General features: G+C 38.6%; 1 protein-coding gene across 1 annotated transcript in view; it reads right to left on the reverse strand.

Annotated features, from left to right (window-relative positions):
• Positions 1–10578: 10578 nt before the first annotated feature.
• Positions 10579–24841, reverse strand: part of CDK13 (cyclin-dependent kinase 13) — a 137921-nt gene continuing 123658 nt past the window's right edge. The window contains exons 13-15 of the mRNA XM_011944525.1: positions 19029–19234; positions 14431–14880; positions 10579–13575 (exon numbers count right to left, since the gene is read on the reverse strand). Coding sequence (XP_011799915.1) covers positions 12725–13575; positions 14431–14880; positions 19029–19234 — 1507 coding nt within the window. The 3' untranslated portion in view covers positions 10579–12724. The remainder of the gene's footprint in view (positions 13576–14430; positions 14881–19028; positions 19235–24841) is intronic.

Consider the following 24841-nt stretch of genomic DNA (forward strand, 5'->3'; position numbering starts at 1 on the left):
ACAACTATAATTAATACACCTGTGGCTATATTCCATAGACTGACTCCCCATAATGAAAGAACACAGCAAAAGTTGCTACCTGGGCATTCGAAGTTGACTGTCACATCCAAATGGCTCAAGCCAGTGGCCAGGGATAAGAATTTAGAAGCATCTCTCTCCTGCCTAGCAGACTGCCTCCCCACTTTCTCTTGTTGCTTCCTTTAAATGGACCATTCAACCACCCCGCCATAAAAGGGAATGAAAAAATGTCTTTTGCAACAACCTGGATCGAGCTGGAGGCCATTATCGTAAATGAAGTAACTCAGGAATGGAAAACCAAATACCACATGTTCTCACTTAGAAGTGGGAGCTAAGCTATGAAGATGTGAAGGCATGAGAGTGATATAATGGATTTTGGACTCAGGGATGGGGAAGTTGGGAAGTGGTGAGGCATAAAAGGACTATGTATTGGGTGCAGTGTACACTGTGTGGGTGATGGGTGCACTAAAATCTCAGGAATCACCTCTAAAGTACTTATTCATGTAACCAAAACCAAAAACCTGTACCTCAACAACTTTTTTTTTTTTTGGAGACAGAGTCTCTCTCTGTTGCTCTGTTGCTGGAGTGCAGTGGTGCCACCTCAGGTCACTACAACCTCCACCTCCTGTGTTCAAGCGATTCTCATGCCTCAGCCTCCCAAGTAGCTGGGATTACAGGCATGCACGACTACGCCCAGCTAACTTTAGAATTTTTAGTAGAGACGGGGTTTCACCACGTGGGCCAGGCTGATCTCAAACTCCTGGCTTCAAGTGATCCACCCACCTCTGCCTCCCAAAGTGCTGGAATTACAAGTGTGAGGCACCGTGCCCGGCCCCCTCTGCTCAAGTCTCCAGTGGCTTCCTGTCTCTGAATAAAAGCCAATTTCTTTTCTATGATTTTCAAGGTCTTACGGTGACCTACAGACACCTCCCTCTGCCTCGTGGCCTTTGCACCTGCTACTCTTACTACTAGGATGAGCTTCCTCCTGTCATTCTCATGGCTCATTCCTGCACTTCTTGTTGATGCTTTCTCTCCCTTCTAAAATTTCCCATCACAACAACCCTTCAATTTCCCTGTCCTTGCCTAATTTTTTTCTTACTGCTTATTACTAATTGTATATATGTGTATGTCTATACATATATATATAGAGCGAGAAATAAATACATATACACATATACGCATTACATATATATAACTTGTTTGTCTTGCTCACTGGAACATATACTTAGTGCAGAAAAGCATTTGTGTTGGTTTTGTTCATTGCTGTATCCCCAGCACTTCATAAAATCACACCATACAAGTTCAACAAATATTTGTTGAATGAAAAAATAAGTGAATAGCTGAAAAGTAACTACTAGCACATATGGTTCATGGATAAAGCATAAAAATGAGGCCTTCCTGAAATCTGAAAGTAAATTTATGAGGCACCCAGAAGCCACGACCGATGTTATCTCAGTGTGGTGGTTGTCGTGAAGCTCCAGGCTGCTGAAGGCTGCTTTCAGCCCTGCAACCTCCTTCTGTCCCCACAAGCCATGCTGAAGTCTGAAACCCCTGGAGGCTGGTTTGGCAGCAGGCAAAGACTGAAGACACCTGCCGAGACCACATGTAACCAAGGTCCCTACTTGGTAAAAACATCTGCACTTAAGGAAAGATAAATCCAGTCACAGGGAGAATGCTGGGTGGGCACAGACTGACCCACTAAGCCAAGAGGTGGGAAGGATTTGGGCACTGCACTGGGTTTCTGGCCCTGTGTAAGAGAAAGCATTTCCTTCCTCCTTCATAAAGCTTCATCTGGCTGTGCAGTGTGTGGCTAGCCCCTGTGGTTTCTGAGCACACTTGCATTTCAGGCACATGTGTTCTGGGTTCTAGTCTTTGATCTCCCCACATTAAACTCAGAGAAGTGGGGAAGAGGGCTGCACTGAGAGACAGAGGATGTTCTTGGTGACCATGTGGGCTGCGGGTCATCTTTACATCTGAGCTGGTTACAACAGTGAGACAGTCATGGTGACACTTTAAGGCATTTCTCTCACCCCTTCAATGTTCTGTGCTAGCAACTTCCTCAAAAGTTAATTCTATCCCACTCTGTGCCTATTCTACACCATTAAACTACCAAAATTAAGGCACAGATTGTCCAAATTCTTAGTTTCACCCCAATTCCAATGTGGGATTATGAAATCAATTGAGTACGTGATTAGAACTAAGAGAAGAGGCTTTTACAGGCAGCATGTGAATTAGTTTATATTCTTGAGAGGCAAGGTTGTTAACTAATGCAATTCAATTAAAGGTAAGATTGTTATTGAGAGAAAACATATAATTTGCCTAAAAATCAAGAGAGAATGTCAGGTTTCTCTACTTCAGATACATGAAAAGAGTTTAGCGCTTATATTTTACATCCTAATTGAAGGTGGATTTCCTTTTTTTTTTTTTGAGACAGAGTCTTGCTGTGTCGCCCAGGCTGGAGTGCAATGGTGCGATCCTGGCTCACTGCAACCTCCGTATCCTGGGTTCAAGCGACTCACCTGCCTCAGCCTCCTGAGTAGCTGGGATTACGGGCATCCGCCACTACACCCAGCTAATTTTTGTATTTTTAGTAGACAGAGTCTCATTCTGTCACCCAGGCTGGAGTGCAGTGGCATGACCTCAGCTCACTGCAACCTCCACCTCCCAGGTTCAAGCGATTCTTCTGCCTCAGTCTCCACAGTAACTGGGACTACAGACACCACCACCATGCCCAGCTAATTTTTTGTACGTTTTGTAGAGATGGGGTTTCAACCTGTTGGTCAGGCTGGTCTCGAACTCCTGACCTCAAGTGATCCACCAGCCTCGGCATCCCAAAGTGCTAGGATTATAGGGTGGGCCACTATGTCTGGCCTAAAACATTATTTTTTAAATGAGTCTAAAATCATGACTCTTACTACAAAATAAAAGAGGAAGAAGTAGAGGCTTAGAATAAAGTGAAAATGTGCAAATTTCGTTTTATATAGGAGGCAGTTGATGGTAACTTTTATTCCTGAAGTTACTCATTCAAGAAATTGTTTTAAGTATGTCTTTGACATATTTAAAGCTGTATAGAAAATAGTATGTACACCTTATAAATTAAGAGAAGGCCCCCAAATTCAAATTTTAAAATTCTTGGCTGGGGGCGTTGGCTCATGCCTGTAATGCTAACATTTTTGGAGGCCAAGGTGGGTGGACTGCTTAAGCCCAGGAATTTGAGACCAGCCTGGGCAACATGGTAAAACCCCATTTCGACTAAAAATACATACATAAAAAAAAAATTAGACGGGCAAGGTGGCATGCACCTGTAGTCCCAGCTACTTGGGAGGCTGAGGTGAGAGGATCACCCAAGATCACGCCACTGCACTCCACCCACGTGATGAGTGAGTCCCTGTCTCAAAATAAAACCAAAAAAATTCTTTTCAGAAAAGATTAAAAACAAAACAATTAACACTAAGAAGAAAAAAAAAAGCAGACAAGCAGAGCATAAAATTAAAAGAAGACCATCTAATTGTGGTAATGCTAAAACTGAATGTAGAATTCAAAATGTTAAAAAATATAAATAAATGGGACAAAAATTAAGTAGTTATGAGCCTTTATGTGCTGAGTATAGCACTGAATACAAAAAGCAAAAGGGATTCAAATATACAAAGCACTGAATAAAAAGGAAAAAGATACATAACAGCAGTATCGGCTTTATTTTCCATTCTCACTACTTTAGAGAAATAAGCATATAGAGAATCCACCAGTGTTTAATTATTAATATTGATTAAATGGATAGATAACAAATTGCACTGAAGAACACATCCTTCCTAGCACCGGGGAAATAGTTACAGAATGTCTGCTTAGCAGGCTAAAAAGAAATTCTGAATAAATTTCCAGAAGCAGACTACATACACTAACTCTGTGTATTAGACCTACAAACTGTTAACAAAAACTAAAAAATAAAATATACCCAACCACATGGAAATAGAAACATACTATCCTAAACAACCCAGATCAAGTAGTCACATTGTAGCCACTAAATATTTAGAAAACAGTAATGAAAACACTTTTTTTTTTTTTTTTTTGGAAACAGAGCCTCGCTCTGTCGCCCAGGCTGGAGTGCAGTGGCATAATCTCAGCTCACTGCAACCTCCACCTCCCAGGTTCAAATAGCTGGGATTACAGGTGCACACCACTATGCCTGGCTGATTTTTGTATTTTTAGTCGAGATGGGGTTTCCCCATGTTGACCAGGCTTGTCTCAGACTCCTAGGATCAAGCGATCCTCATGTTTTGGCTTCCCAAAGGGCTGGGATTACAGGAGTGAACCACCGTGGCTGAATGAAAACGTTTTTAACCTACAGGATGGAACCAAATAAATAACCAGAGGAGATTCATAACATTAAAATGGTTCCTTTGAGAACTGAAAGAAAAATAAATGGACCAATTATTCAACTCAATAAATAGGAATAAATAAGGGAAGTAGAAGGAGGAATCAAAGTAAAAATACCTAAATAAATTAGAAAATAAATGATAGTTTCTTATTCCCGGGTGGTGAGAGAGAGAATGGAGGTAGCCTGGGCAAACCTTAGCTAGTTTAATCAAGAAAGAGAGAAAAGACACAAAAACTATATGTAATTATAAATATGTATTTAAAATATTTAGATTATGTGCAATTATAGGCTTAAAACATTTTAAATAAAAGGTAAATGATGAATTTCCAGAAAAAGAGAAATTACCAAGGTTTACCTGGTAAACAGACCTGTCAACAGACTAACACATAAGGAAATAGAAACATGAAAGAATTACTTTCAAGAGCCAAGTATATCTGCTTATAAATAAAATAGCTCCAACTTCAAAAAACAAGTAATTCTCAGGATATATATATATATCTGAGATATATATATATATATTTATATATAGATATATAATCTCAATCTCAGCTCACAGCAACCTCTGCCTCCCAGGTTCAAGTAATTCTCCTGCTTGAGTCTCCCGAGTAGCCGGGATTATAGGCATGCACCACCATGCCCAGCTAAGTTCTTTGTATTTTTGGTGGTAACAGGGTTTCACCATGTTGCCCAGGCTGGTCTTGAACTCCTGAGCTCAAGCAATCCACCTGTCGCAGTCTCCCAAATGTTGGGATTACAGACGTGAGCCACGGCACCCAGGAGGATCTATATTCTAAATAAAACATTAGTTTTGCAGTTTATTCTGCCAACCTGTCATAACCTGTTAATAAAATTAATATAGATACAAAACACAGATACAAAGTCCCAAATACATGGTTAGGAATTAGAACATAACAGCATTTTAAATTAATGGTTATTACATTCTATTAATAAAAGTGGTGTCTGTCATCAAAAGGTCAAAAGAGCAAATGCATATGTCATTTGAAAAAAAAACTTTAACAGCTGAAAGTAAGCAGGCTTCATGAAAAAAGATTCTTCTTAAACATAATATTCTATTTTTAACCTATAAATTACAGGAGTGAAACACTAAAAATCAGACATCAGTAAAATCAGAAACAAGAATGCCCATTATTATACTTACTCACTGAAAACTATTAAAAATGATAATAAAAATTATGTGGCTAGTTTAACAGCAACAATAAAATCAGCTTTACAGTATAAGTGGTGACTAGCTAAAAATATTATAATACTTATGAGGAGTCCATATCTAAAAGCAACAAAAATATTTTTGGAAACTTAAAAAAAGAACATAAAATTTTTGAACCCTTACCAGCCTGGCCAACATGAAGAAATCCCGTCTCTACTAAAAATACAAAAATTAGCCAAGTGTGGTGGCAGGGGCCTGTAATCCCAGCTACTTGGGAGGCTGAGGAAGGAGAAACTTGAACCTGGGAGGCAGAGGCTGCAATGAGCTGAGATTACGCCACCACATTCCAGCCTGGGTGACAGAGTGAAACTCTGTCTCAAAAAAAAAAAAAAAGAACTCTTAATGGGGAACATGTAAAACAACAATTCTACTAAGTTCTCCATGGAAAGATCCCCTAAGTAAAAAACATTTAATATGTTTCTAATTAAAATCCTAACAGAATACTTGAGAAAATAATCTAAATGATTGTGAAAGTCACATGGAAAAATAGGAATAGAAAACTCTGAAAAGGGGACAATTAAAGTTCTGCCTGACAAATTTTATGTGGTACACATTGTTCGAGGAATTTAAAATAAAGTGATTTTTAAAACACACTGTGTCAGATGCCTAGTTTATAATGATACAAGTGTAGGACTTGTAAACAGAAGAGAAACATTAAAAAAAATGTAAAAAAGTTGGATCCATATCTCAAAACAAACATCTATAAAATAAATTATAGAATGGTTTAGAATTAAATGTATACTAAAATATGTGTAAATATTTAAATAACCTTGGAGTAGGAAAACTTCTCTAAAGAGAAATAAGGAAAAGATTAACAGACTTAACAATATAAAATATATTTGTTATGGGACAGTTTTAATATATACATACAATATATTGTATATATGCATATTGTATGTATGTCTATTGTATATACTATATATTATACAATATACATACATAATACACATTTACAATATATACAATAATATATACATATACACATGTATATTATGTATACATATATATTATGTATATACATATACATACTATATATGTATATGTGTATGCATAATATTATTAGGATCCACTGTTAAAGGTTTTTTTCAAACATCTGAATAGTTAATAAAAGACCTGGCTAACATATGAAGTGTTGGACTTCACTAGTAATCCAAGAAATATGAATTAAAACAAGATGAGTTATCACCTAACAAAGATCTCTAACTTTTAAGTACCCAACATGGCTAAACGAAAAGGTTAAGGAACAGGAATGTGAAATTGGTAAACTTTTCCCTAGAGAGATTTGGATGTAGCAAACATTTTAAAAGTGCATTCTTTATATCAGTAACTCCAAGGAAATTAATTTATGTTTGTGTGTATGTATGTATTTTTGTGGATTTTCATCACATTTGTAACAGAAAATCCAAAATATTGTGTCCAGCAATGAGAAATTGTGAACCAATTATTCAACTCAATAAATAGGAATAAATAAGGGAAGTAGGGAGACTTATGGAACTATATGGTTCCTCTATAAAGCAAGAATTTACAACCATTAAAAAGAGGGTGGGCTGGGCACAGTGGCTCATGTCTTTAATCCCAGCATTTTGGGAAGCCAAGGTAGGAGGACTGCTTGAAGTCAGGAGTTCAAGATCAGCCTGGACAACACAGGGAGACTCCATCTCTACAAAAAATTTAAAAAATTAGCCAGGCATAGTGGTGCACATTTGTAGTCCCAGCTACTTGGAAGGCTGAGGCAGGAGGATCACTCAAGCCTAGGAGTTTGAGGCTGCAGTGAGCCATGATCTCGACACTGCATTCCAGACTGGGGGGACAGAGTGAGACCTTGTCTCTAAAAAATAAAAAAAAGAGAGGGTAGAATTTAATTGATTGATACCAAGAGATGTTCACAACATATTATTAAATGAAAAAAATCAAATTACAAAGCTATGGGCAGTATGATCCCATTGTTTTAAGAAAAAACAAATGATACGCATTTAAATACATCCATCAAAGGCAAAATATTAGGTGGTTATCTGGGGTTGTTCTTCTCTGTGTTCCTATTTCCGCATATGTACTAATTATAAAAAGAAAAAAGGATTCCACATCTTAACTTTTGTCGAAAAAACACGGCACAGTGGATTACAAGTGTTCATCTTTATCAGATAAAACTACTTCAAAAAGTCTGTTCTGGATAGAAGCAAAAAGCATACAAGGCTGAAAAATGGCCTGGGAGTGTTATTGCAATTTATTTACAGACTATTGAATACAGCCTGAAAAAAATGGTAAAAAACAAATGGTTTATATTAATACATTAGATGTTAACAGTTACAAGACTTAACTTTCAATCGTTCTTGCAGAAGGGTACAACACTTTGTATTGTGTTTGAATACAGTGGTGAATACACTGATTCTGTATTCACCATAGAGCCTCATTTGAATACAATTAGAAAATTCATTTTTAATTGGACATTTGATAGGCTGAAATGAGTTAAGACCCACAGACTCTGTTAGTCCATAAAATTAAAAGAATAAGTTCTTCTCATTACGATAAAAATTTTCTATTTTCGCTGTCTTCAACTGGATCCCATGACAGCTTATTATTAATAGCTTTTATTTTTAAGTAGAAACATTTAAGAAATTATCTGGAGAAGCCTTTGGTAAATGGCAAACTATTGCTCCCCTTAAAACACCACTTGAAATTACAAAACCCTGAAAGTATTTTTGTTGATTTTTTAAGAAAAAGTTCCAAATCAATAAAACCTTGAAAGAACTTAAAAGCGAATTATGTTTGCAAGACTACTGATAACCAATCTTCTTTGAACAAATGAAAAATATATACAGGACTTGCCTTTTCAAAGATTATCCATATATGAAACAAACAGCCCCTTCAGGCTCCTAGATTTTGAAAATGTTTTTATTTTTCTATTTTTTTCTAAATAAAAATTGTTTTTTAAGCAGACTTTTTAAAGCCACTTGTGTTAAACCATTAGTCCAACAGTCTAAAATTGATTATTTTACTGTATCACTGGTCAAGTTATTTTGAAGCAATTTCCCTATTAAAAAGTTAAGTATTTACTGCAGAATTTGGGTATGGCTTAGAGGAACAAGCACAGTAAATCCAGTCGCCAAAGTTTCTGGCAATCCCTTTCTCTAAGCCTTATTTTTCTTAGCTGTAAAGTAAGAAGACTGACCGGATAATTTTAGATTATTGGGACATCTCGTTCAGTGGGATGTCCCAATTTTCAGTGAAAATATCAAAAGGCAGACTGGGCCAAAAAAAAAAAAAAAATCGAAAGGATATTATATCCCAGCTGATCTATGGTCAAAACATGTATTTCAGCTTTTTTTTTTTTTTTCCGCTGTCTCCTACAGGAAGGATTCAGCTTTTTGGAAAAGAAAGCAAGTTCCCTCCCCCTAAAAAAAGAAAAAATAAAAATAAAAAAGGAAAACAAAAAGCCCTAGGATGAAAAATCATCCCAAATTGGACTAAGCTCAAACAGCAAAACCTTAACTCAGAAGTACGATTAGATTGTAAACATTTACGTATTCACTTTTCTCAAGAAGCCTTGATATTTCTTACAAATAGGCCATTGCAAACTGACCAGATTCAACTTAAAATTTTATCACTGAATTTCCAGTTGTTTGATTTCTCTCCATAACCACCTCTATCCAAATTTCAATTTAAAATTTCAAAAAGATACTCAAATTTTCATGCCCTACATTCACTTAAGTGCAATTTAGATACAGCTGAGGGTAGCAATACCACTAGCTTCTCCAGACATTTAAAAAATCTTGCTCACTGGCCGGGCACGGTGGCTCACGCCTATAATCCCAGCACTTTGGGAGGCCGAGGTGGGTGGACCACGAGGTCAGGAGATCAAGACCATCCTCGCTAACATGAAGAAACCCCGTCTCTACTAAAAATACAAAAAATTAGCCGGGCGTAGTGGCAGGCGCCTGTAGTTCCAGCTACTCGGGAGGCTGAGGCAGGAGAATGGCGTGAACCCGGGAGGCGGAGCTTGCAGTGAGCCGAGATCACGCCACTGCACTTCAGCCTGGGCGACAGAGCAAGACTCCGTCTCAAAAAAATAAATAAATAAATAAATAAATAATCTTGCTCACTGTCAGCACACTGGAAGTATGATTTAACACTGTTGATGATTACTGATGTTACTCCAAGGACTAGATTAGTACCTGGCATGTTGTAGGCACTGACTACGTATTTGCTGACTGAATAAAGCTCTGAATCACAGCTAGAATTATTACCTTATTTCACATTCCACAAATGACAACTCCTTAAAATTAGCATTTGAAGGTTTCACAAGTGACTTGCAACTCTAACAAATAATGAAGATGTGGGAAACAGTATAGTTGCATGCAGAAAAACCTGCCGTGTCAGTAAATACAAAAGGGAATTTCACATGGGAGAAGATAAATACTTTCTTCTTTTGGTAGGTCAAATCTTTTATATTTTTGTCTTCTTAACTTGAAATCTGACTTACCTGCTTTTTTCCAAAAAATTTAAGCAATATTTTGTGTTCCTTAGATTTCACTCAAATTTTCAGCAATGACTGCTTTATTATAACCTACAGAATTAGTGATTTCCCAACTTTGTTCTATTAATCCAAATTCACTGAATTAAAATATTAAATGCTATGGAGGGAAGCATTAAAATTTTTTACTATCATATTTCATCAATTATAAGACAAATATTCTATATAATATGTCTGAATCTGGGATGCAGCTTATAATTGATGACATCTTAGCACTGTATTGTGGCTTAATTGGCAAACATTTTTTCTTCTAAGTGATATATAAAAGACTGGTATGTCTCACAAGCAATGCTGTCTTAGGATAGTATTAGAAGTTCTAGTTCAAATTTTCAATTTCAAAGCAAAAATTTCCCTGTCCTCCCAGCCACTCTCCCAACATAAATATGTAACTGAAATGTCTGATTAGAAAAACTATCCAAACACAGTTCCATTTTATATAAAATATTTAATTTTTAAAACACAGGCTATTCATGTCACATAAATATCTTCAATTGTAGGTTAGCTGCTTATGGTCAGCAGAATTATCAAGTGTGACTATTAAGAATAACTTAGATACTGTCACTTATAGGAAAGTCTAAAGCTCTAAGACTCACCATATTAAAATTTCAGATACTTGAATACTGTTGCTATTTTGCTAATTTCAAAATATTTCTTCATTTCCTGCAATGTAGTTTATAAGTTGTTAGTAATCAATATTCAAATAAAAGCAAAATATTTTTTCTTCCATTCATTTCTTTCTCCCAACAAAGAGTCCATCAAAAAATAAAATGGTCAACTGATATCAACTGTTTTATAGTAGTAAAATGGTAAATTATCCTCTTTAAAATAATTTTACTGTTATCAAACTACAGGGCTTCCCACATACTGTTTTGAAATGAAGGTTCGTAATTTAGAGGGCACAGGGTTAACTGGCTTTAGAACTGGAGCAATATACATTCTGTAACAGTTGTTCCAATTTAAGATTCCAATAAAAAAAATAAGTTACCAGAACAGTTAATGAACAAAATGATTAATTGGCACAACTCTAACTTCCAGTCAATTTTTCCATTTAGTGATAATGGAAACACTGATTATTTACCTTTGGTTCCTTTCTAGAATAATAATTGTGTGTATATGTGTGAGAGTGTGCACACAGTGAGACTTGACACCATTACAGTTTAAATAAGGACTACTCCATTCTTTGATGCTCTTCATAAAAACAAAAAAAAATGTTGAACTAAAGTTGTTGCTCTAAGTCTGGCAGAAGTCATAATCAACTATATAGAAGGTAACAGGAAGGAAGATACAAGTTCTCTCTCATTGCCTTTTCTTTTTGCTTCAATAAACTCAATCTAGGCAATGTTTCTAGTTAACAAGTGAATAGAATTGACTTTCTTAAAATGGCAATTGCATAACTTAAAATATGGTATTTGCCACCCCTCCCCCATGAACTTTAACACATTTATGCAAGTTCTGTTATTAACTCCTGCTTCTATACTATGACCCTCCAATTATGCACGGCAAATGGAAACAGGGATAATATGGCAGCCTGAAAGAAAATGGTACTCTAAAATTTTCCTGGAGCTATTACTTTCAACCATTTAAATGACAAAACTTTTTAGAACTTATCAAACAAAAGGTACTGATTGCAGTTCTCCCTTTCTTTGCTCTCACTCCCCTATCAAGAGAAGGTAGTAGTGAAAGGTAACACAGCCCAAAGACAGGCAGAAAAGGAGAAAGTGTGACAGGCAGAGGGAACGGACCTAACCGGAACTGAACAGGCAGCCCCTGAAAATTTGAGAGCTTCCTGCCTTTTTAATGCATTGATTCCCTTTAAAAGACAAATGGGGGTAAAAGTTAACTATTTTTTTTCAGACCTTAAGCTTACCTGTTAAGGCACTTACTTTCCCTCCCCACCCCACCCATAGTTTTCATATAAAACCCACTATTTCATTTAAATGCATTTTGCTAGGCTATGATAATCTGCAAAACAAAACAAAAATAACGTTGACCATTTTTTTCTTATAAAACTGTTGCATCAAGAGAAAGGTTGTGTTTTATTTTCTGAAATGAGCACAAAGTACACCTTTCACAATAACACTGAAAGCAGGTGCAAAGACTGACAGTGACCTTTGACTAAAGGTAGCTTTGTAAAAAGAAAAATACCAAATAAATCAGTGCCCTTTCTGATTGTTGTAAAACTGGAGGTGGGGAGGGGCTGTTTGTTACATAAAAGTTGGTCCAAACTTACAAAAAAAGCACAAATGTGCATAGTTCAGAAGATCTGCAAGAGGGCCATAAAAGGCTTATGTCCCTAAAATTAGCATCCACTTAAAACTGCAAGAATACAAAATAAAATTGTTAACTAGAATTTGTGAAGATGTACAATCGATAGATCTAGTTTTTAGAACAGCATGAATTTAAGCAAAGGTTTTTTTTTTTGTCTTTTTAAACTATTGTATGCAAGACCCTTCTCCACATAAAAATAAAGCTGTTGTTGAATTATTATTATTCAAGTCTCTTGGATTGCTGCCTTAAATTGCAGCTAGAAAAGTCTTTCCAGATAAAAATGATGTGCCTGAGGAAAAACAGATACTCAGTATGGTAACCCTCTGCCTCTGCCTCTGCCAGTTGATGTGCTAATATGTCCCCTGTATCCTTGTGAATATCCAGGTCCTTGGGCAGGAGAAGTCCAGGTCTGTCCATGCATGAGGCTGGGGCCACTTGGGTTTTCCTGTAAGTTACCACCATAGTTATAGTTGTGCATCTTTGCTGGCAAAGGATGAGTACTCTCTGGCCCCGTGGAAGGGTCACTGCTGTTTGCCAGGACTGCAATAGGACCATGGCTATATTCAAATCTATGGTCCTTGTCTCCACTAAACAACATGGGACCAGCATTGAGGTAAATGTCTCCAAAACCAGCTACTGAACTGGGAAACGACTCAGAAAAGGCAGAAGGCTGAGGTGGACCACCAGAATGAGATGAAGCAGTACTGTAGTTATCCAAAGACTGAATATCTGAATTTCCAATGAAACTACGTCGTTCTAGTGGTGGAGCAGAACTGCTTCCTAGACCATCATTGCTAACATAAGGAGCAGAAGAGAAAGAAGACGATCCAAAGTTGTCCTTGTAGTCTGAAGTGGACACGTAAGTGTCTCCTGCTTGATAATCAATCCCACCTTCTCTTTTGGGGTCATCCTGGGGCTGATGCTGAGCAAGCAGCTGTAACAGGGCTGCCTTTACTCCGGCATGAGGATCAGTTAATGAAGAACTGGTGGTGGGTACATGCTGGTTTTCTGTCCGATAATCTAGATCTTCCTCCGTGACTGGTGGTGGTTCAGGAGGTTCAGGAGGTCGTTGGTCAGGAGGCAGAATTCGAGGCCGGTCTGGTTCTGGTGTTAGCTCCAAGATCCTCATATCTTGATGCTGGATGAGGTCATCTTGTCCTAAGTGAAACAGAGCAAAAATAAGGTCAGAAGTTACCATGGAAAACTAAATATTCAAAATACTCAGTGTTTCCTGTAGGTAGTCCTAAAGATAATTAGAAGTTCCATCTCTGGCAAAATGTTAAATGAAAAAAGCAAAAAGTTTACCGGTACTATGGTAACTGGTAAATTTTTCTGTATGTGACTTCTCTTTAAAAAAAAAAATTTTTTGTGACATGGTCTCACTGTCACCCAGACTGGAGTGCAGTGGAGTGATCACAGCTCACTGCAGCCCTGACCTCCTGGGCTCAAGTGATCCACCCACCTCAGCCTTCCAAGTAGCTGGAACCACAGGCATGTGCCACCATGTCCAGTTAATTAAAAAAGTGTTTTTAGAGACAGGGTCTCACTATGTTGCCCAGATAGGTATTGAATTCCTGGGTTCAGGCAATCTTCCCGCTTCAGCTTCTCAAAGTGCTAGGATTACAGGTGTGAGCCACTGCACCCAGCTATAATTGGCTGGGTGCATAATTCACATATACTTCATTGCTTAAGGAATAAAAGCTACTGTATACATAAATTATGCCTTAATCAAGTATCCTTTTGTATTTGGAGTTAAATATTATTTCTTAACCATAGGTTTACCTTAGAAATTTCTTTACCATTCATAATGAGTTCTATCTCACATAGATAATTTGTTAAAGAATCCATTCCTGGAAGTAAACAGACTAAAAAACCAACATATTGCCAGTAACCTGAGATTTTTCAGGACATCTTTTAGCAATGTCACTGAACTATACACATTATAAATAGTCAGCAACACTGAGGAGACAATGTAATGCAGCCGTGTTAGTTGTCTGGTATTTGCACACTTACCCGACACCGGAGTGCTAGGTTCTGGAGGTGGCCTGAGTTGTAATGATGCTTCATGTCCCGATCCATTTTCCCTCTCTTCTAGTAGCACATCTTTCTGCTTTGACTGCTGAGCCTTTATTAACTGAGTCAAGAGAACTGCAAATGCACTCTGCACAGCCGCCTGGGCAGCATCAGTCTCCACTTTAGGCTGGATGGTCTGAGAAGGCTGAATTCCTCCCAACGGTTTTGAAGACTCCTGTTGTGGTGTTGATGGATCTGTCTGTTTTTCACCTGTTGCCAAAATTCCAGCAGGAAGGTTTATTTTATTTAGCTGCTGTTGAGTCTCAGAGTTTACCTTAATGTTCAACACTTGGACAAAATCAGCCATATTAACACTTGTTTTAGATTGTAGTAGGTTTAGAAGAATTGCCAATTCACTGTGGTTTAAGTGCTGTCCAGGGCCTGTTTTTACTAAAGACAAAATTATATTAATTAGAACTGCCATAATTCACAGCTCCTCCCACCCCCACACCAAAATGGCTCTGTATTACCATATGAAAATGTATATTTGAGGGAGAGTATTTAAGAAATATTGTAAAAAGAGAACCTCAAGTCTAGTTAAATACCATGTACATTTAAAATGTACCTGTACATAAAAAGAACTGCAGTCAATGTTGAATAACTTATCTTTAGGGGTAAATACTTCAAAAGGAAAATCAAGACCACTACTAAAAACTCATGTTATGGATTTAACCAGGAAACAGCACATTGTGAATGGGAAATGAATAATGATAATGATAACAGCTAAGGGAGTGTCACCTACCTTCTAAGCATTTAATATCCTTTATTCCTTACAATAACCTTACAAGGCAGACTCTATTATTAACCTCCTTTTACTGAGAAGAAACTGACACCGAAACAGACCGAGCAACTTGCCCAAGGTCAAATATTCTGTAAGTGGCAGAGGTGAGATCTGAATCCAGATATTCTGATTCCAGAATCTGAGCTCTTAACTACACCATACTTTCTCTAAAATAAAGTTTATTATGCAAAATCTAAGGTTATCTTTGCACTATATTGAAACTATGACGTTTTGCAGATTCTGATAAAATGCCTGTGTTTTTATTCAAATTACCTTTTTTTTTGTAAGCAACTTTGGGTAAGTTAGGAATGCCTACAGAAACATGTTTATTATTAATATATGCATATGATAGTATTAACTCATCACCAGTAATAGGGATTCAGTTGTTTTTCCAACTTTCAGTTTAGACTTGGGATAATTTACATAGGTCCTCCCTCAAGCAAGCTTATCTTAATCACACATAATGACAAGGCTCAAATGCATATAATACCATATATGGTAACTATAAGACTGCAATGGTAAGAAATTCCCATAATCACAGCTGACAGATTGATAGAAGAGGAACTCTAAGATGATGAAAAACTGATGTTTAATGCTTTTATATTCTCTTTATATATTTTGAGATACTTCTGCAAGTTATTCTTATGACCCGTGAGCATGCTTGTATGCTACACATCAGAAGTCATTTTTCCTTATTTTCATTTCCCTATTAGCACAGGTAGTCTCTCCATGTGAATTCAGGGATGTGGTCTTTAATTGACATGCCTCTTTTGCTGAACGGGCGTTTCTTACTTCAGCACACTTACTGATGATGGAGAAGAAAATGACTCAGAGGATTCATCTTTTTTTCAAAAAAACAGAATTCTCACTTTTTTTTTTTTTTTTGAGACAGAGTCTTGCTCTGTTCCCCAGGCTGGAGTGCAGTGGCGTGATATGTAACCTCTGCCTCCCAGGTTTAAGCAATTCTCCTGCCTCAGCCCCTGCTAGTAGCTGGGATTACAGGTGTGCACCACCATGCGTGGCTAATTGTTTTATTTTTAGTATAGATAGGGTTTTGCCATGTTGGCCAGACTGGTCTTGAACTCCTGACCTCAGGTGATCCACCCACCTCGGCCTCCCAAAGTGCTGGGATTGCAGGCATAAGCCACCATGCCCAGCCTGGAATTCTCACTTCTTAATCAGAATACTGATTTTTTTCTTTTCTCTTTTGATTTTTTTAGACAGGGTCTCACTTTATCATCCAGGCCAGAGTGCCAGTGGTGCAATCTCAGCTCACTGCAGCCTCAACTTCCTAGGCTCAAGCAATCTTCCCGCTTCAGTCCCCCAAGTAACTGGGAATATAGGCCCGGCTAATTTTTGTATTTTTTGTAGAGACGGGGTTTTGCCACGTTACCTAGGCTGGTCTCAAAATCCTGAAGATAAGCTACCAGCCCGCCCCAGCCTCCCAAAGTGCTGGGATTACAGGCATGAGCCACCGCACCCAGCTATTTATAGATAACTTGAAGTCAGGATTCAAGACCAGCCTGGCCAAAGTGGCAAAACCTCATCTCTACTAAAAATACAAAAATTAGCCAAGTGTGATGGCACACGCCTGTAATCCCAGCTACTCTGGAGGCTGAGGCAGGAGAATCACTTGAACCCGGGAGGCAGAGATTGCAGGGAGCTCAGATTGTGTCACTGTACTCCAGCCTGGGCAACAGAGACTCTGTCTCAAAAAAAAAAAAATTAAAGTTAAAAAAGGAAAATAAAAAATAAAACTCTCCACCATTAAAACAGGGTTGTAAAGTAAGTTAGAGCAAATTAACAACAAAATGAGCCCAGAAGGGGCAATTCATTTTTTACCAGCTAAAATGAGTAAACTAACAACCCTCTGTCGTACTAGGTTCAGTAGAGTTTTAGACATCAGTTCCATGAAGAGGACCACAAATAAAGACCTGAGAGTCTTGCTAAATATGACAACTGTTGCCTGGGAAAACTGATCACCATCCAAAATTTCTGTTATTGCCATTTCACATCCTTTTGTTAGCAGGGCAAATATTTTAATGTATAAGGGGAATTCACTATTTCAAGAAATAATACTTTTGAACAACAAATAATTGCTTTTGGTATTCATAGAATGGGTACTTTAAGTATGCAGTCGAACCAAGGTCAAGTAGAAGCTTGTAGACTACATTGGCAAGCATTCATGGTTATCTTTCTAAAGCTTTCTCAGTTAATCTATATTTTTCTTCGACCACCAAAAGTTCAGTCTGATCCACACATCTGTTTTAATCAACTAACTGATCAATCAACATATACTCATCTCTTAAGAAGTGCTAGTCTATTTTTTCATGTTTAATAAGCCACCACCTACACACACACACACACACACACACACACACACACACACACACACACACACACACAACTCTATTTGATACCAGTCTCTGTTTTCATACAACTTAAACTAAAGATGAGTGCTTCTGGATGCTTTAGGCAAAATGAGGGAGTGGAGGTCCTTTTAAAAAAGTTGTTAAATGATTTTAATACTCTTGACAACATTAAAGAGGCAGACTTTGCATCAAAAAACTTACTCTATGACAGATTGAGTCAGAGGAAGAAATTTAAGTTTCCCTAAAATAACTAGATAGAAGATACCCCCCTTTTTTTTTGGCGACAGTCTCGCTCTGTCACCCAGGCTGGAGTGCAGTGGTGCAATCTTGGCTCACTGCAACATCTGCCTCCTGGGTTCAAGCAATTCTCGTGCCTGAGCCTCCTGAGTAGCTGGGATTACAGGCGTGTGCCACCATACCCAGCTAATTTTTTTTTTTTTTTTTTGTATTTTCAGTAGAGACAGAATTTCAGGAAGTTGTCCGGGCTGGTCTCAAACTCATGGACTCAAGTGGTCTGCCCATCGTGGCCTCCCAAAGAGTTGGGATTATAGACGTGAGCCACCATGCCTGGCCTTCCCTTCTCATATTTTATTTTGGGCACAAATATCGGATTCACATACATAAATATATATATATATATTGAGGTGGAGTCTCGCTCCTGTCGTGCAGGCTGGAGTACAGTGGCGCAATCTCAGCTCACTGCAACCTCTACCTCCCAGGTTCAAGCGATTCTTCTTCCTCAGCATCCGAGTAGCTGGGATTACAGGTGTGTGCCACCATGCCCAGCTAATTTTTGAACTTTTAGTAGAGACGGGGTTTTGCCATGTTGGCCAGGCTGGTCTCAAACTCCCGATCTCAGGTGATCCATCCGCCTCGGCCTTCCAAAGTGCTAGGATTACAGGCGTGAGCCAACATGCCTGGCCCCAATCTTTAAGATACTTTAATATAACCAGAGAAATGATAACATTAGGAGTGACATGAGGACACTATGGTATGAAAGAGCTCTCATTATGATTTTTAGCTCTCTTATACCTTTCTTCCTACTCCTTAAGCATCTGTAGACACTGAATGCTGAGCTTCACTGAAAGTAGTGTCAGTAAAAGACTTACTGACTCCTGCACCTTTAAGAGCAAAAAGGAAATACAGAAATCCGAGGACTTGCCAGTCAGGTAATTTGATACATCTTTATAAGTTACCTTAAGATTACTTAAAATTGTGGTGCCAATAGCAAGGAAACTTCTGTACTGGCACAAAGAAATGTCTAGTTCAGTGAATAAATGTTAATTTTCATCGTTAGCCACAAGATGCTTTAACACCAGAGCAGTATGATCAGCATTAACTGCAAAACAATGTGAAGAAAACCAACCCATGGAAGCATTACTGACCAGGTGCCACATTTGAGTTGCCCTGAGATTTCAGCTGTGAAGATGGCAGCACACCCTGGGGTGTGTTGGTTCTGCTGTCATCCAAGCCCAGAGACAAATCCTTCCTAGGGGCTTTAATTGTGGAAACATCATCAGTCATGCCCATCTGCTTCTGTCTTCTTCGCTTTTTACTCCATAACTCATGACAATCTTGCCATAAAGGAAGACTGAAAAAAAAAAAAGGAATTAAATTGTAAATGGCATTTCTTAACAAAAAATGCTAGTTACTATGTAGCACCAAAGTTATGCCCCCACCCCAAATAGTTCTTGAAGATTTCATAGAATGGCTCTGTAAAACTCCTCCAATAAAAATCATCCTTATTGTCCCACTTCCTTCAGGGCTTGCTTTGTTTTTACAGGTAAACTATTTTTCTTTGGCTTTTGAATAATCAATAAATAATCATTTATCAAAATTATGAATGAAGAATATATATTCATAAAAATAGGCTACTATGCCAGGCATGCCTGTAATCCCAGGACTTTGGGAGGCCGACACAGGTGGATCATCTGAGGTCAGGAGTTTGAGACCAGCCTGGCCAACATGGCAAAACCCCGTCTCTACTAAAAATACAAAAATTAGCCAGGCATGGTGGCGGGCACCTGTAAATCCCAGCTACTCAGGAGTATGAGGCAGGAGAATTGCTTGAACCCAGAAGATGGAGGTTGCAGTGAGCCGAGATTGTGCCACTGCGCTCCAGCCTGAGCGACAAGACTGAAACTCTGTCTCCAAAAAAAAAAAAAAAAGCCTACTTTCAAAGTCAGTTCTTACGATAGTACATCATACACTGAATAAGGCAGAAAAACTATGCCACTTCCAGCCAGGCACAGAGGCTCACACCTATAATCCCAGCGCTTAGGGAGGCCAAAACAGGAGGATTGCTTGAGCCCAGGAGTTCAAGACCAGCCTGGGCAACATGGCAAAACCCTGTCTTTGCCAAAAATACAAAAATTAGTTGGGCATGGTGTTGTGCACCTGCAGTCCAGCTACTTGGGAGACTGAGGTGGGAGGATAGCTTGAGCCCGGGTGGTGGAGGTTGCAGTGAGCTGAGATCATGTAACTGCACTCCAGCCTAGGTGACAGAGCCAGGCCCTGTCACACAAAACAGAAAAATATGCCATTTGCAGAAACTAGATATGGGATAAAAAAATAGTAAAGGGCCAGGCGCAGTGGCTCATGCCTGTAATCCCGGCACTTTGGGAGGCCAAGGTGGGTGGATCACTTGAGCTCAGGAGTTCACCAGCCTGGGCAACATGGTGAAACCCTGTCTCTACAAAAAAATTAGCCAGGCGTGGTGGCACATGTCTGTAGTCCCAGCTACTTGGGATGCTGAGGTGGGAGGATGGCTTCAGTCTGGGAGGCAGAGGCTGCACAGAGCCAAGATCATGCCACTGCACTCTGGCCTGGGTGACAGAGACAGACCCTGTCTCAAAAAAAAAAGAAAGAAAAAGAAAAAAAAAAAGGAAGGCTAGAACATAACATTTGTGAAGAACTTTACAGTAAAAGCTTACTTTTTACTAACTTGCTTGTCTAGCCAAATGCTCTAGAATTAAACTGATGCTACAGACGAGTTTTCAAAATAGGTAATCCAGGCATAGAGTGGCTCATCATTTAGAGTTGTGAGTAACAACTACCAAAACTGCCCATAATTCCTAGTCAATTCTATCTTAAAATAACTTCATACAACTGATAACACGAGAGAATAACTTTTGCTTAAAGATACAAATATTTGATTTATAAATGCTTTCTTCCTAACCTAATAAAGTATTTAATGGAATGTTACTGTTGTATCTATTTTAAAGATGAGAAACTTGACGCTTAGAAAAGTGAAAAAACTTGCCCAGAATATCTACCAATCCCCTTAAGCAACCCCACCTAGTGATATATACCTATAGTCCTCAACCTGGATCTGTTTACCTCTACGAGGTACATGAAGACTCTCCAAGGAGGTACACCTGGAATTTTTTTAAAAGGAATTTCCATATCCATGTCTGCTTTCCTAAGATTGAGCTTTGAGGATGCCTGTTTAAGCAAGTTCTTCTTTCACATCTACTCTTTCACAATTACTCATGTTATAAAATAAAGGCAGATGCAATAATATGGCTGAATCTTAGCAATACAATATTAGTTTAAAAAGTCATTCCCAAAATATTACAAACAGCCTGATGTGCTTTTATAAAATTAACAACTAAAATTTTAAAATATAACCTTTTATGAGTACATATAGATGGCAACAAAAAGTATATACAAAAGAAAACAGGGACGATGGTTACCTCAGGTGGAGGAAGGCAAGGGGATAGGTTGGTGGGGGTAGGGGTAATATGATTAAAGTATGTTATTTACAGGGTTCTAGCTTTTGTCTGGTAGGTTCATGGCTGCTTATTAACTTTATTTAAAATAACTAAAGTAACTAAAATAAATAAAAGAGAGCCATGCATGGACCAATGATGAGTGACACAAGGATTATGATTAAACCAAGTCTATGCACCTGAGGTCCAAAAACAAAACAAAGGCATACCTCTCAGCCATCTTACTATGATGCATTGCCTCAGCGTGTAAAAACCTCCTGGAGTAACAAACAAAGGGACAATTTGAAATATCGATATTGGGAAGCTTTCAGGCATCATAAACCCACCAAAGAATTTCCTTTCTAAGTGTGTGTATGATATGATGTGGGCCTCAGTCTCTGTTGGGATATCTTAAATTCAGATATACTGTAGTACTGCAGAGTGGGGTAACTGGACTGATTCCACCTTTCCATCCTGAAGCTCAGGGAATGCATTGCTCTTGAAGGACAGCCCCATCAGAGCAAAGCAAAATAATCCATTAAAAAGGGCTTTTGTTCCCTCCCACAATTTAAAAGTAAGAGATTCTTTTCTTTCCTTTTTTTTTTGAGATGGAGTCTTGCTCTCTTGCTCTGTCACTCAGGCTGGAGTGCAGTGGTGCTATCCCGACTCACTGCAACCTACGCCTCCGAGGTTCAAGCAATTCTGCTGCGTCAGGCTCCCTAGTAGCTGGAATTACAGGCACACGCCACCATGCCTGGCTAATTCTTGCATTTTTAGTAGAGATGGGGTTTCTCCATGTTGTCCAGGCTGGTCACGAACTCCTGACCTCAGGTGATCTGCCAGGCTTGGCCTCCCAAAGTGCTGGGATTACAGGCGTGAGCTACCATATCTGGCCCCCTTAAAAGTAAGAGATTCTTTATGGATGATCTTAACACTCATCTCTAGGAAAAATAAACTTTACCCAACAAATAGCTAAAATAGTACAGGTTACTGATGCCAGTGCTTTCAGATGGATCAGGAATGTTTTCCAGATAACTAAACTTTTATTTGCTTTCTCGAAGGTTCAAATGCCAGCTCAGTCACTTACTTGATGTGTCTTAGGCAAATAACTGGACTGGACCTCTGTGCCTCATTTTCCTTGTCTTTAAAAATAGGATTAACAATACTATCTACCTCATAGGGTAGAGGTACTGTATGTTAACATGTGCAAGCTCTTCAGCAGTGCCTCTTACAAAGTAGGCAATGTATTAATTCATGTTTGATATCACTGATCATTCAATTAGTAGTTTACAACTATTTCCATCAAATCATATCATGAAATATCCCAATGGCAACTGATATTTTGTCTTATAAATGGCTTAATGCTTTTTACTTGCTGTTAAAGAAAGCTTACAGGCTGGCTGCTAGTCTAATTCACTTTCTAGCTATATATACTTTATGTTTGACAGGGCATCTAATACAATTAATGGACTTATTTCTGACTTTTTGTTTGGTTTTGAGACAGAGTTTCACTCTTGTCACCCAGGGTGGAGTGCAATGGTATGATCTCAGTTCATTGCAACCTCCGCCTCCCAGGTTCAAGCAATTCTTGTACGTCAGCCTCTCAAGTAGCTGGAATTACAGGCATGTGCCACCATACCCAGCTAATTTTGTATTTTTAGTAGAGATGGGGTTTCACTATGTTGGCCAGGTTAGTTTCAAACTCCTAACCTCAGGTGATCATCCTGCCTTGGCCTCCCAAAGTGCTGGGATTACAGGCGTGAGCCACCACACCTGGCCTTTTTTTTTGACACATGATCTCATTCTGTTGCCCAAGCTGGAGTGCAGTGACTCGATCTTGGCTCACTGCAACCTCCGCCTCAGCCCGCAATTCTCATGCCTCAGTCTAGGTAACTGTGAACACAGTAGTGTACCACCACACCTGGCTAATTTTTGTGGGTTTTTTGTGTGTGTATGTGTCTTTTGAGACAGAGTCTCAGTCTGTCACCAGGCTAGAGTGCAGTGGTGCAATCTCAGCTCACTACAACCTCCACCTCCTGGGTTCAAGCAGTTCTCCTGCCTCAGCCTCCCGAGTAGCTGGGATTACAGGCGTGTGCCACCATGCCTGGCTAATTTTTGTATTTTTAGTAGAGACGGGGTTTCACCATGTTGGCCAGGCTGGTCTTGAACTCCTGACCTCAGGTGATCCGTCTGCCTCAGTCTCCCAAAGTGCTGGAATTACAAGCATGAGCCACCTCCACCGTGTCTGGCCTATTTCCGATTTTTAAAAACCCCACTCTCTCATTTGATTATTTCTAAAAAATTGATCGAAAGAGTTTGATACATCTTCCAACTTTCTAAAGGAATACCATGTATTTCTTCATAGTCCTTGCCTCATAAATAATTTATAATTTTAACTACTCATTATATCATATTGCAAAATAGTGAGAGACATTATATTGTTTATAAAACGTTTTTATTTAAATATTGGATCAATCCGATAATCTTTACCTGACTGCTTTAGTAATGTATCTAGCAGGATTCATTCCATAATTTGTTACAGATAGCTTACAGAATGTTCCTCGAATGTGTTTTAACATGTTTGTTTTTAATGAAAAATGCAGTCAGGTGTGTTCTGATAAAATTAAGTCTGATTTGGGTAATTTGCTTTACAATAAGGACACAGTTTATGATTAGGTTATAATGTAGGCATTTTCCGTAAATTGAGTCGGATAAACCTATAGTTCCAAGGTTCTGGCAAAATACTTAAAAAAACATAATTAAGAAACAATTTAAAAAATGGATGGGCAAAGTAGCACTGATAATACATGCTGATTTCCTAAACTTTTCTAGGTATACTGGATTAAATGTGTTATGAAAAGAAAAAGTAACAAGTACTAGAAAATGTCATTTCATAAGTACTGGTAAGACAACTGAAAAGGCAAATAATTACTAGATAAGAAATTCCTCTTTAGATCATGTGATCTCTAATCCTTCATCTGTTTTTTTTTTTTTTGTAAAAACAGGGTCTCCTTATGTTGCCCAGGTAGGTCTCAAACTCCTGGCCTCAAGCAATCCTCCTGCCTTGGCCTCCCAAAGTGCTGGGATTACAGGCATTAGTCACCATGCCCAGCCTCCAATTCTTTACTATCCAAAAAACTGAAGTTTGAAAGAATCTTAACAACAGGAAGGTCATTAGAATCTTTTTGGGTTTTTTTGAGACAGAGTGTCGTTCTGTTGCCCAAGCTAGAGTGCAGTGGCGTGATCTCAGCTCACTGCAGCCTCGCTTCCCAAACTCAAGCGATTCTCATGCCTCAGCCTCTGGAATAGCTGGGATTACAGGCGTGTGCCACCATGCCTGGCTGATTTTTTTGTATTTTTAGTAGAGATGGGATTTCACCATGTTGTCCAGGCTGGTCTCAAACTCATGGGCTCAAGGGATCCACCAACTTTGGCCTCTCAAAGTGTTGGGATTACAGGCGTGAGCCACTGCACCCGGCCTAAAATAA

This window comes from Colobus angolensis, unplaced genomic scaffold, assembly GCF_000951035.1.
Source record: "Colobus angolensis palliatus isolate OR3802 unplaced genomic scaffold, Cang.pa_1.0 Scaffold232, whole genome shotgun sequence".
Classification (NCBI taxonomy): Eukaryota; Metazoa; Chordata; class Mammalia; order Primates; family Cercopithecidae; genus Colobus; species Colobus angolensis.